The 14,238-nt window shown below is 33.8% G+C and overlaps 1 protein-coding gene across 1 annotated transcript in view; it reads right to left on the reverse strand.

The window, feature by feature from the left end:
• TSHR (thyroid stimulating hormone receptor) overlaps nucleotides 1-14,238 on the reverse strand; it is a 147,682-nt gene that overhangs the window by 8,231 nt on the left and 125,213 nt on the right. Inside the window, exon 9 of the mRNA XM_003756198.2 lies at nucleotides 13,310-13,387. Coding sequence (XP_003756246.1) covers nucleotides 13,310-13,387 — 78 coding nt within the window. The remainder of the gene's footprint in view (nucleotides 1-13,309; nucleotides 13,388-14,238) is intronic.

Below are 14,238 nucleotides of genomic sequence, written 5' to 3' on the forward strand. Positions count from 1 at the left end.
CTATAATATTATATTCATATGACTTTGGAAAACTCATTTCACCTTTCATGGGTCAAATGAGGGAGGTCTAATTAAATGCTAGGCATTGTGCTTTGTGCTGGAGATACTAATATGAAAAACAAGCCAGAATCTTCCTTCAGGAAGCTTACTTTGAACAGTGTAGTGGTAAATGGTTAATAACCTACAAAATTATGCCAACATACTTTAAGTTTGGGCTGTATCATTAACATTTTCTCTATTATTTTTTTCTTTTGCAAGACATAAGTTAAGTGACTTCTCTAGGGTTCTCTCTTAGTTTCTTAAGACTAGGTAATTAACAAAACAATAAATCAAATCTTGATTTTATATGATTTGTGAGGTATAAATGCACACACTGGAAATTTCACAATCAGCTCTCTGGATCCAGAACACCCATGCTTATATTCTATTTAAAGGAAACAATACATATAAAGGAGTAATGGCTAGGAAAGGATGCTTTGGTCTTAGGAGTTATAGGGATATTAGAATAATAGGGTAGGGGCACTGATAGTATCTTTCCAGAAGTAATGATAATATTAATTTGAATTCAGTTCTTTAATCAAAGAGGAAGAGATTATGTGGTTTTTTTTCTTCTTTGTGTATATCTGATATTTAATTTATCTATGTAGCTTTTGTATCCTTATATGCAGTAAGCTCCTAATGGCAGAAATTTGTTTTTATTTTTATTTTATCTTTGTATCCCCAGTGTCCAACATGTTGCTTTTATATACTTAACAAAATATAGACAATAGACACTTAACAAAATTGAATTTTGTATTTTCTTTAAAAATATATATAATATTATATTTTCCCCAATTATATGTTAAAACAATTTTTAATACTTTCTTTTTAAAAGTTTTGAGTTCCAAATTCTATACTGCCCTCCCCTGAAACAGTAAGCAATCTAATAGTTTATACATGTGCAATCATATAAAACATTTCTATATTAGTCATTTTGTACAAGAAGACTCAAGAAAAACAATGAGAACTGAAAAAGAATGAGAAAAAAGAGAAAGACAGAAAGAGAGAAAAAGAAAGAGAGGGGGAGAGGGAGAGTGGGAAAGGAAGAGAGGAAGGGAGGGTAGGAGAGGAAGAGAGGAAGGAAGGAAAAAAAGAAAGAAAAAAAGAAAGAGAAAAAAAGAACCATGCATCATTTTGCATTGAATTTTGTATTTTCAAAAAGATTTCTGGTTATCTTTCTGCTTGCTTTTATGATTCCATTTAAGTAATAGCACTTTATTATTAAACTCAATTATTCAGATGATTCAGAGAAGTCAAGGAGGATGATAACTCAGAAAAACTATGGGGACATTGGTAAGAAGGTCACTGGTGATTTGGAGAGAGGAGCTTCCTTCAATGAAGTAGTCCACATAAGAGCTAGATTGCAGGGACTGAAGGCATGAGTGGGTAGTGAAGAAGTGGAGACAGTAGTGCAAGTGTAGGAGAAAGGAGAAGGGATAATAGCTTGAGGTAGATAGGTGAATCAAGAAAGCTTTTTGTTTTTTTAAAATTACAGAAATTAATTGCAGAAAAAAAGATCTTTGTACTCCATGAGAATTAGCCTCTAAAAATGGGCCTTCCTATGCCCATAGGAAACAAAGGAAACAAAGATCCATTTAAGTACAGTTCTTTTAGATGGATTGAAGCTTAATGCATAGGTCACGAGAACCATCTCAAATTGTATTGAATTGAAATGACTAAAGTTGTAGTTTTTTGTAGAGTAGAAACTGTAGCATTATGCCAAGGACAAGATTGTCCCTTATTCTGAATACCATAAGGGAGAAAATGACCTGTTGATTTTTATTTTTCAGGTGAGAACTAAAATGAAGTGCAAAAAAAAAATCCCCAGGGAGTGCAAAGTAAATTTTTTAATAGCTTGTACAAAACATTAATGGAAATTAGATGTGCTACAAAATAGAATATAGTTCATTCCAAATCATTTTTTTGCCCATTTAATGTATAATTTTAGGTTGTCTATGTCACTCCTTTCCTTTATTGGCACAAATAGTTGACTTGTGGTATGTTCATTTATTTCAAAAATAATTCTTGAGAACATAATATATGTAAGACACTGTGCTATAATACCTGTAGGTTCTTTTTGCAGAGAATAATTATTGTACTTCTTGACCTCTTATTCTAGCAAGGGAGATAAAATAGTTGAAAACAGCTACCATATAAGGAGTGATATATGTATATGGAATAACAGAGAAAATTTAAGGCAATATGGAATGATTAGAAGATGCTGATTTATAAGCACAAGACTTCTGTTCTGTTAATTGCAACCTATGTTATCTTAGGCAAATCACTTAACTGTTTTGGGCCTCACTTTTCTCAGTAATAAATTTAGGAGGTTGGATTGGTTGAACTCCAAGGTCCCTTCCCTTCTTAGCTCCCTAATCCTATGATGTCAGATACAAAGTACCATGTTCAGTAGAGAGAGAATATCTCCTTTTGGGGGATTAGGCAGGATTCATCAAAGACCTGATACTAAACTGGGACCTTGAGGAATTGATTCTACCACCGCCACCCCCTCTCTTAAATTAATCAAGAAAATAGCTTAATAGATGTCAGGTGTGGAATACAAAGAAAGTCAAAACCAATCTTTGCCCTCAAGAAATTTACATTCAAAGGGGAAAACAGAAATAATCATGTAGATACATAATATTTACAAAGGTGTACTAGGAATACTACTGGACTAGAGGCAGAGGACCTACTAGCCATGTGAAATTTTGGATCTTCAGGTCTCTTAGTCTCAGTTTCCTCACTTGCAAAATGAGGATAATAATGTTTATTCTTCTTAGTTTGATATTTTCAAGTACTTTGGATAGTGTGCTGGTCCTGGAGTCAGGAAGATTCATCTTCCTGTGTTCAAATCTGGCATTAAACACTTACTATGTGAGCCTGAGCAAGTCATGTAACCCTGATTGCCTCAGAGAAACTCTTTATTACTCTACTCCAGAGTCTTTGCTAAGAAAAAAAGCTTAAGGCGCTATTTATATTCCAGTTATTATTAAGTGACTATTTAGCTAATGGTACTCATTTAGATAAAATATTACACATATTCAACTTTAGTATTCCAAAACATCATTCAATAGTTTACAAAGACAAACCTTATATTTCTATTCCAGTCTAAGGAGTTTGGTTTTCTCTCCTTTGGGTCATGATCCATTGGTTACTTTTATTGCTCTATAGCTAGGAAGACTCATATTTGAACTATTCAGTCCAGATATCATGGCTCTATATTCCTTGTGATGAGATGCTGCCAGAGCTGTGTGCTACTCTGGACCTCACCCACCTGCTTTTAAAACATTTCTGAAAACCATCTGTCTACTCATTTTCCCAATATTTTTATGCATCCTCTTATTTATGTATCAATGTTTTAGAGTTGAGGTTATTTAATTGTTTAACAGTCACATTTGACTCTTCTGACTCCCATGGGGTTTTCTTGACAAAGATACTAGAGTGATTTGCCATTTCCTTCTCCAGCTCATTTTTACAGATGAGGAAACTGAGGCAAACAGAGTTAAGTGACTTGCCCAGGATCACATAACTAATGGGTGTCTGAGATCACATTTGAACTCAGGAAGAGAAGTTTTCCTGACTTCAGCCCCGCACTCTGCCACCTAGTTGATTTTATTTTGTAGTTACTCTATAGGATTGTCTCAATCTTTTAATTTGCATTGCCTGTGGAGCACCACAGTTGTGTGTTTGTGTGTGTGTGTGTGTGTGTGTATCTGCTTTCCTTTGGGTCGAAATACTCTAGTTATATTCTGAGAAGCATTATTCACTTGGCAAATACCCAGTATGGTGCCACAGACCGTCACAGAATAAAGTCTGTTTGTTTCCTACTTTGCAATGCATTTTATGGTTGGGGAACTGTGTTAGTTGGGCAGCCAGATTTGCACGGTGTGTTACTCCAGTAGGGACTTCTGCCATTCTTTTCCTTCCCAACACAGCTGCTCTGAGTATCAGCTTGGTGTGCGTGGAAAAGAAGCATTGAATTGAATTATATTAAATCAAATTAAAAGAGCACTTTGGTTTGGGATTTCTTTTCCCTTTGTGTGTGGTCTTTTTGTCTTAAAAGACTAGGTAAAATGAGGATACACAATAAGGATGCTGGGCTAGAGAAGCAGATGCTCAATTCAATTTCAATATTTATTTGACACTTTCAACCCATTGGTATTATTAGTTATAATGCACTAGCTATTTATATAGTCATTATTGGTAATAGCAGAAGTTAAATGAGCTCATATTAGTCCGATCTACCACAGTCAGATACACTGTATTTTGACACTCACATCGTGATACCGTTTTGGTGATCTTCAACAAAGGATAACAACTAACTCAGTGGTCCAAAGCAGAAATTGAAGAATACTTTGCAATTTAAGTGGTATTACTTGCTTCCCCTTTCCAAGTATCTTTCCCCAGTTTCCCAAAAGAAATAAAATCCCCTAGTTAGAGCTACATCTGTGGATTACAAGACAAAGTGGGTCCTTTTCTCTAAAAGATAACCACTACTCAAATGTGTATTTTTTCTCTTTTTACCTAAAAGGAAAAATAACCCAGACTGGGAAAATAATAATTTTCTTGAGATTTCAAAGAACTAGACTGGTTTCAGATGAGCTTTAGACTTTAAATTAAGTACATTTATGCTGATATGATAGCTCCAGATGGTAACAATTACTTTTTAGGTAACATCTAAAGTAGCAGTCTCACAAAATAGTAAAGATTAATTAGAAATTAAAGTGGACATATTATTTTGAGATTTGTAGACTAAGATTATGAGGAAGCAAACATGATGTGAAAAAAGTAATAATATAATGCATAAAAAAACTATCTGGGTAAAACATCTCAATTCATAATGTTCAAAGAGACTCACTGAAACCATAAGCTTCAGAGAAAAAACACTGATTTTCCCTAAGTAGAGAGAATTTCTTCATTGGGAGTTCCTTATACCATTAAGGTTATAAATCCAACCTGCCATCTAGGAGAGTGGTGGAGGGAAGGAGGGGAAAAGTTGAAACAGAAGTTTTTGCAAAGGTCAATGTTGAAAAATTTCCCATGCATATGTTTCGTATATAAAAAGCTATAATAAAAAAATGTAAAAAAAAAAAGATTATAAGTCCAATACTATCTCCTACCCATCCCAACCAAATTTGAACTCAGATCTGCCTGACTCCATGGCATTAGGTGTAAGTCATCACTTATTGATCATGGGGATATGAACAAGTCACTTAACCCTTTGAAGCCCCAGTTTCTTCATCTGTGATAAAGGGATGAAAATATCTATGGTAAAGATCAAATGAGATATAATGAGGATGGTATGAAAATGTAACAGCAATGTTCTAGATAAAGATGAGTAGATGGTGTTTAAAAAAGGCTCATTTCAATGTACTTTTGTTCTAGCTACCAAATGCTTCACTTTTAGAGGAAAAATACTAAAAACTGAGTACAAAACAAGTTTGTTTGTGAGACTTTTAAAAGAAGAGACAAAATGTAGTAGAGGAAAAATTGGCATCAGACTCCCAAGTCAAATTAGAGACTTTGTTTTGATAAATAAAATTAGACTACAGTTCTTTCTGCTCTAGCATTGGCATCTGCTTTAAATTAGGCTCTGTTTTCAAGAAATGATTTTGAAAAAAATGTTTTAAACCAAATGTGAAAATTTAGTTATTTTTGTTTACTTTTATAAATGACTGTGATGTCCTTTCTCTTTACAGAATAAGAGTAGGACAGAATTTTTCCCTTCCTTTTTTCCTTAGAAGAAATTTGAGGTTTTGTTCAGTGGGATTTTAACTATAGAAGATGACTATTTCTCATATAACTATTTAAAAAGTCAGTACCAAATTAAAAATATTTTTTCAGCTCTTTCCCTGTACAAGGCACTGGGTTAGTTGCTGTCGAATATATAGAGAAATATAAAATACAGTTCATGCTTTCAAGGAACTTGCATTTTCACTAGGGACATAAGATATAAATCTGTGAATATTTACAGAAAACCATAAAGATTCTGTAATTTCTGTGATTTAGTGTGTGTACACCCTCTAAGCCATAAAAGTCACAACCATCTCTATAAACTTGCCTGTAGGAATTGCTGAGGGCAATAACTTTATTATCCCTCAGCCAATTAATTAAGTTGTGACTCTAAATCTAGGTAGGCTAGTCCTTAGTAAACATACACACACATATGGACATGCATGTATGTGTGTGTTTATTATAGGTATTACATGTGCTCATATATCTGTGTGTGTATATATGTATGAGAAAAACCCTCTTTATAGGTTTGTATTTGAAGTATTTCCTACTTGGTAGCTTCTGGCTAAGCTAAAACTCCACTAGTGCAGTCTTCAAGAAACCTCCATGTCACAATGAGACTAAGATTTTAGAGCATATAGAATTTTTAAAAATGACTATTTTAAATTATAAGATTATAGATTATAAAAAAAACTTTTAAAAATTTAAATCACAAAAAATAGGAAATATATCACAAGGTCCCACATGAGTATCTTAATGATGAATATAAATATTAAAATAGTTAAACTACAGAAGTATCCTATTCAGTTCCATCATTTTATAAATAGGAAAACTGAGACCTAAAGGTAAAGTCATTTATCCAAATTAGTCACTATATGTGGTCAGAGAAGAGATGATTCATTTTATATTATGAAATCATATCGGAGATGAGAACTAAGCTTATTGGAAAAAGTGTGAGATTAAGATACCCAGGTAGGAGTTCTTCCAAATGGGGTGAATGGTATGACCAATAAATTTTCCTAAGATAATGAGTGAATAGTTTTGATTGGGGCATAGGAGGCATTTGACAAAATCTCTCATGATATCAATCAAATGCCTCACTGAAATCTAGGTGTACAATGCCTGAAATACTTCCCTAATAAACCCCTGTCAAAAAAGAGAATGAAGGTAGTCTACTTAGGCCTGCTTTTAATGAACTAATTCTGGCTTGTAGTCAGGACTGCTTTCTTTCCCTAGTAACCACAAGCCATATCTTTAAGACATTCTAGAATTTTGCCTAAGGATCAGCTCATAAGCCTATAGCTAGCTGAAAGAATCTCTTAAAACCCCCTTTGAAAAGTAGAACTTTTCCCTTTTTCCAATTCTCTTGCAGATTCATGAGGCATTGCAATTTGCCCAAGATCACAGGAAGTAGTTCAGCAATAATATTTGTAAGTTCTTAAAATACTCTGAAATAAAATTCAGCCAGGGCAGGTAACTCAGATTTATCAAGCACAGCAATATACTTGCTTACCATCTCTGCTCATTACACTGAATTTCTTTTTTTAATTTTTAAAATTTTTTAAAATTCAATTTTATTTTCCATTCTGAATTCTCTCTTTCCATCTTCTTCCTCTGCTCACTCATTGAGAAGACAAGAAAAACGAAACCCACCGTAAAGATTACTTTGGATTTCAGTTCCCTGATAACCATTTTTAGAAACTAAATAAGAATTGCGAATTTCTGCTTTCTTTCATCTATTATTGTCATCCATTATTTCCTACTTCTGGCCTCTTTGACGTCTTTTGGCTCATTTCTTTAGCTAAAATATTAATTTCAATAGGAAGCCTTTCCCATTCCTCCTTAATTCTAGGCTCTTACCTTTAGTGATTATTACCAATTTATCCTGTATTTAGTTTACATGTTGTCTTCCTCATTAGACTGTGGGCCCTTTACAATAGCAACTGTTTTTTGTCTTTCCCCAGACATTGGTATCCCTAGACATTAGCACAGGGTGATGGTTAATATATGTTAGGCTTCTAATCAATGTTTATTGACTGACCCTAAGCAGTAAATATGTGATTTCATTGATGTAGGGAACTTCCATTGAGGAAACAATGCCAGTCATAACCCACTCTGTAATCTTAAGGAGTAGCCTAGCAAACTAAGAGATAAAGTGATTTGGTTTCAATAGTTTCATGGCCTGTATGCATGCAGTACTTAAAACTACATTTTAAGACTTAATCTCTGTTCACATACTCATATTTATTAGAAAATCTCATCAGTCTCCTATGTAGCTATATCAACTTTTTTAGAAACATCATTAACATTTTTTCTATTATCAGATTTTATTTTTGAGAGCTTCCCATCACTTCAGTGTATTTCTCTCATAAAGCTCAGGTCCTAACCATAGTTTATTGGATTCCTTCCATATCTATTCTCCTAAAGTGTCAGATAAAAATGAAATTATTTCCAGGAATCTCCTCTTTATCTATTGAAGAAACATAGAAGCATAGGATTTATAACTGAAAGAAAACTTAGAGATGATTTAATCTAATTCCTTTATTTTAAAAATGGAGAAAATTAAACTCAGAACCAAAGATTTGCAACTGGATTGGAATTTAGAACAGCAATTCTTAACCTTGTTTGTGTCATGGACCACATTGGCAGTCTATGAACTGTTCTCAGAAGATTTTAAAATGGTTGAAATAAAATGTATAAGATTACAAAGAAAATCAATTCTTTTAAAATAGTTATCAAAATACAAGAAAAGCAAATTCACAGATTATGAGTAACTCAATTTTGAGAACTCATTTGTTCATCTCTCTGAAGAGAAACTGAAATATCCTTCTATGTAGATAAAATTTTTTTGTCTTCTGGATTTAATTATAATAAGAGCATATGTATATGCACATACATATATATGCATATATGATACACATATGGTATATGTATATATACTCACATACACATATGGTTCAGATCATCCAGTGATGAGCCAGCTGGTTGTTGGTCTGATCTTAATTTTAGAGGAACAACAATACAAATAAAATTTCTAGATAATTAAAGAAGATATATATATATTATATCTTCACGACCTTCATTCTCTTTTGTACTCCTTGGTCTCTGGAAATTGAAGGAGGGTGCAAAGATCTGATGACTTTGCATTTTGATGAGCTTTATGGTTTGTTGTGGTGGTGCAGTTGTTCAATTGGGCCAGACTCTTTGTGACTCCATGGCCAATATCACACCAGTACTGTCCATGGGGGCTTTGTGACAAAAATATTAAAGCAGTTTACTATTTCTTGCTTCAGTGGAGTAACACAAGCAGAGGTTAAGTGACTCGCTCAAGATCACAGTGACTATTAAAAAGTGTCTGAGGTCACATCTGAACTCAGATCTTTCTGGCCCAACATTGTATCTATTATGCCACCTAGCAGCCCCTAAAGCCATTGCTAAAGACTCCTTCATCTAGTGGCCAACCTGTTGGTGGTGACTGGGTCTCTATAGATGTATCTGTTGTAACTTGACATATGTACTCCTAAAAATCACTGCTCTAATCAAAATGGAGTATTTAAAAACCACAGGGTTTTTGAGATAACTGGTGTGTGTGAAGGGTCAGGAGGTAGGACTCCATTCCAGGTTTTGAGTCTTACAGTCCCTTGGCTCACCAAAATTTCCTTATTGAAACAGCAGAGACTGCTTGTCAATATAATAAATTAATAATCTAGCGACTGAAGCAAAATGCAAACACTGCTCTGAATTAAAAGCTGAACCTTTGGATTTAGGAGGAAAGAATGTCCACAAGGAGACTAAAAGCATTTGGGAGAAAGATACCTGAGATAATAGTATAATAAACTTTACTCTGAAGAGTATCTCAACTATTTACATCTCTGTCTAAGTAATCAAGATCCAGGCTTAAGAGGTTTAATCATTTACATCATAGTAGAATTGTTAGGCTATAGGAATTTTAAAAGAGTGTACTTTGTATCAAACCTATGAGCATTTGAGGTATATATTTTTGTGTGTCTGATCAACAAACTTCAAAGAGTCCATAACCAGGACTTCTCTGCCCGGCCTCGGTATGTCACATCCTTCATCTCATTACAGGAGCTGGACTCCAGCAGTATTGGGATACACCAAAAACAATGACACATAAAGAAAAAAAAAGACAGGAAATGTCATCACGTAGTTAGGAATGGTTAAATAATGTTACACATTGTAGTGTAATATTATTAATAATAATATAAAATAGTAATGTGTTATATAATTATATAAATATTTATTTAATAAACTATATGAATGTAATTATATATTATACATTTTGTATTAAACATGTATATTATACATGTAATTATAATAAGTGATATACATCATAGTATAACGGGTAATATTACACATTAGTAATATAACAACAGAGGTGGCCTATATTGGCAAGAGAGCAGTCTCAGGTGGGTTGCAACTTTAGGAGGTTAGGATCAGGGGCTGTAGACTTGGTATAGAGTTGGAAGAATGGAGAGGATTGGAGTGCTTAGATGTGAACCAGCTTTCATTTCCCACAGTTCCTATCATACCAGAAGATAGGCAATAAATATGACATCTGAAGTTTGCTTTTGGAAGTAGGCTAAGAATTGCTAGTTGTGAATTATTGCAAAATAATGGATGGAATTATCTGAAATCAGATAGAAAGTTGCAATAGTAGAAGTGGATGAGTGTGACTCATTTTCTTATTTTTTCTCATAGAAAATCATGCATAGGCAAACTTGAAATTCCCCTTATGCTCAAATTTTCCCCTTATAGATCAATCAAGATGGAACAAATTTGCTTTTTCAAAACAAGTGTAACAGCAGAACTAACCATACTGTGTTAGGATGGTCCTTAAACAGCAGAGAATCTTTTTTTATTTTATTTTTTTTTTGTTGTTATTCAGTTATTTCAGTCATATCTCACTCAAGTGTGACCCCAGGTGGGTTTTTTGGCAGAGATATTGGAGTGATTTGCCATTTCCTTCTCTAGCTCATTTTACAGATAAGGAAACCGAAGCAGAGTTAAGTGACTTGTCCAGGGTCACACCGCCATAAGTTTCTGAGGGTAGATTGAAACTCTGATCATCCTAACTCCAGACCCAGTGCTCTAACTACTGTGCCACCTACCTGCCCAGAGAATTTGTCACTAGACTTCAATTCATCCTTTAAGTTTAATAATTCTTGCAAGAGCTTGTATTCCATTAGTATATTCTTAGAAAATCCAAGGTCACCTTATACACTTTGAAGAGACACTCAATTATGATTTTTGGGGTAGAAGTTCTTAATTCCAATTAACTGAAATTAATTTTACTCCAAGAATTAAAAAAAATCTCTTTAGATATTAAAACATTTCTGATATTATAAAACTAGAAATGATAGAAATATCTGCAGTATTTCTCAAAACAAGGAAATTTTTATTTACATATGCATTCCCTTTGTAACTAAATTCTAATGGCAGAAACTTGAAATGCAACTATCTTTAAACCCAATATCATTGAATCTAAAATGAAGTTAAAATGCAATCTTCCCTAAGTTTTATAAATTGATCTTCCTATCTGAAACAAAAATCACATAAAAAAAAGCAAAAACTAGAAATGACCAGCTTTTTACCTAGTCTCTAGATTTAGAATAATTTTGTAAAGTCAGGTAAATATACAAATAGTCAAATGTGAAACATAAAATAGTGTAATTAGAAGTTAGTATTGGTCATCAGGTCATCTGACATATCAGAACACTCTTAATTATTTCCCTAATGTGTGCTCCAGGAAGATAGTATTCTTTTTGAATGATCATTTCAGGTTGACATTTTATCCAGATGTACAATAACACGCAGAACATTATTACACATAAAGGAATAATAAGAAAACAACTTGTCTCAGGACTGTTTCTATCTAAACTCCATTTAATGTGAGACTAGAATATTACTCTTGCTCCTTCCTTCTAGGGCTAAACAGAATATGTCTAATCTCTTTTCTACATCTTAGTCTTCAAATGATTAAAGAAGACTACCCATTTGTTTCTTCTCTATTTCAGGCTAGATAGTCACAGTTATTTCAACCAATTCTTTTAGATTGTTGATAACTTCCCCTTGATGCCTTCCAGCTTATTAACATCCTTCCTATACCACAGCATCCAGAACTGACCACAAATATCCAGATATCATTGGACCAGGGCAGAATATAAAGACACTATCACCTTCTGATTCCTAGAAGCTAGGATTGTCTTCATGCAAGATTGAATTAAGTTTATTTTTGGTTGCCACATCATATCAATGACTCCTATTGCTCTAATTGTCCAGTAACCCTTCCTCCCTCCCCCTTTTTCTCCTCCATCTAATATTTATGAAGTTGTTTTTTTTTTTTTTAACAAAGTGTGAGATTTAAAATTGTAAGATGGGTAGCATAAGTATCACATATGAAAATCCTGAAGTTTGGAAAGAGTAAGTAACTTGCCCATGACTTGCCCATGATCTAAAAGGTTATTTAAGTCTCAGCACCTGGATTTGGACTCAGGTTTTCTAACTTCAAATTTTTCCTCCTTGCCATACTGCCTCATTTCTAGTATTTAGCTAACAGAATAAAGGTAATATATACTTTTTCTTTATACATATATCCTAGATTCCTGCCTAAAAACTAAAGACAAGGGCCTATATTTCTTTTTATTCTTGTTCCTGAGCATAGGGAATCATACTTCATGAAGATTGTTTGTGAAAACAATGGACAATGAAGCAGAGGTAACTGGGTGCCACAGTGCATGAAGCACCGACTTTGGAGTCAGGATGACCTGAGTTCAAATATGGCTTCAGATACTTAATAGCTGTGTGATCTTGGGAAAGTCACTTAAATTCTGTTTCAGTTTTATGAACTGTAAAATGGGAATAATAAAAGCACTGCTCTCCCAAGGTTCTGAGGATCAAACAAGATATTTGTAAAGTGCCTTAGCTACTTAATACATGTTTGTTTTCTTTCTTTCTCCTGAATCCACATGGCTGTAATGGCTTGATCTGGCATTACAGCAGGGAACTTCACAAACTCTTTGAATCTTATTGAAGGAGATAGGTTTCTCCAAGAAGATAGCTTATCTGAAGAAAAAGTTTCTAGTTGTGATAAGGCAGCTAGTTGTTACAGTGGATAGAGCCCTGGACTTGGAATCAGGAAGACTCATTTTCCTTAACTGAAATACAACCTCAGACACTCACTAGTTGTGTGATCTTGAACAACTCAATCCTGTTTTCCTTAGTTCCCCACCTGTTAAAGGACCTGGAGAAATAAATGGCAGACCACTCTGCTATCTTTGCCAAGAAAACACCCCCAAAATAGTTTCATGACGAGTCAAACATGAATAAAATACTCAATATGATAAATAATTAAAGCACAAATAATAGCTCAGTGTACCAGTAATTTACCATTTAATATCCGATAAAAATATTTTTTAAAAAAAGAAAGAAAGAAACAATGCTCCTAACATCAGTGACTTCCATCAATATGTCTTTAGCATTTTGAACCAGCTTACTTTTCTTTTGTTTTACTTACAGCAGGGTAGGTCCACTGTATACTCCCAAAAAAGCATCTTCATCAATGACAGTCAGATATTTGTTCTTGTTTAAGTAACTAAGGAAAAAAAAAAACAACAGATGTATCTCAGGACAGAGATTACATAACTGTAACAAAAATATAGCAAAGTGCTTGGGATAAAATGTTCCTTACTGATGGATACTAAAGGCTTTTTTTATCTTTGCCCAGAAGGACCCATAGTACTTTCTCTTTTGAAAAACCTACATACTTTTGAGGAGAAAAGAATGAAGAATTTAAAAGCAATTAAAAATTTTAAAGCAGGGGGAGCATTTGAAGCAAAAAACTCTAATCTCCATTCCCAATGCTAAAGCTTTAAAGAATGTCAAAACATCTCTGGGCTTTCTTGGGGTTGAAGTAAAATGAAAGTGAAGCAAAGTATATGCATACTTCTTATATAAGTAAATTCAGAATTGAGGAACCAACAAAATAGGTTTTTCAGTGAATTCAGGTTAAAATTTTTATTGATATCTTTTCTTTTATGTCATCTTCCTTTCTAAAGGAAAGGTGCTTTCAGCACTCCACAGAAACTTACTCCTAGTAATAAAGAACAATGACATTGCCAGAAGGAACCTAAAGTTTTGCCAAAGGTTATGAGGTCTTAGTCAAGAAATAGAACCATAGGGGATGGATTTGTGTTCTCTTCACTGTTGCTCTTCAACAACCCGTATTAAAAAAGATAAAAGCTAATTTTGAAAATAAACAGTTGACTGAGAGGACGGAGCTAGGTGGCATAATGGATAAAGTGCTGAGCTTAGAGTCTGGAAGACTCATATTCACGAGTTCAAATCTAGACTAGATTTTCTAGAAAGTGTTTCTTTCTAGTTGTGTGACCCCAGGCAAGTCATTCAAACCTGTTACCCCAGTTTCTTCATCTGTAAAATGAGGAA

Source organism: Sarcophilus harrisii, chromosome 2 (assembly GCF_902635505.1).
Source record: "Sarcophilus harrisii chromosome 2, mSarHar1.11, whole genome shotgun sequence".
Taxonomy (NCBI): domain Eukaryota; kingdom Metazoa; phylum Chordata; class Mammalia; order Dasyuromorphia; family Dasyuridae; genus Sarcophilus; species Sarcophilus harrisii.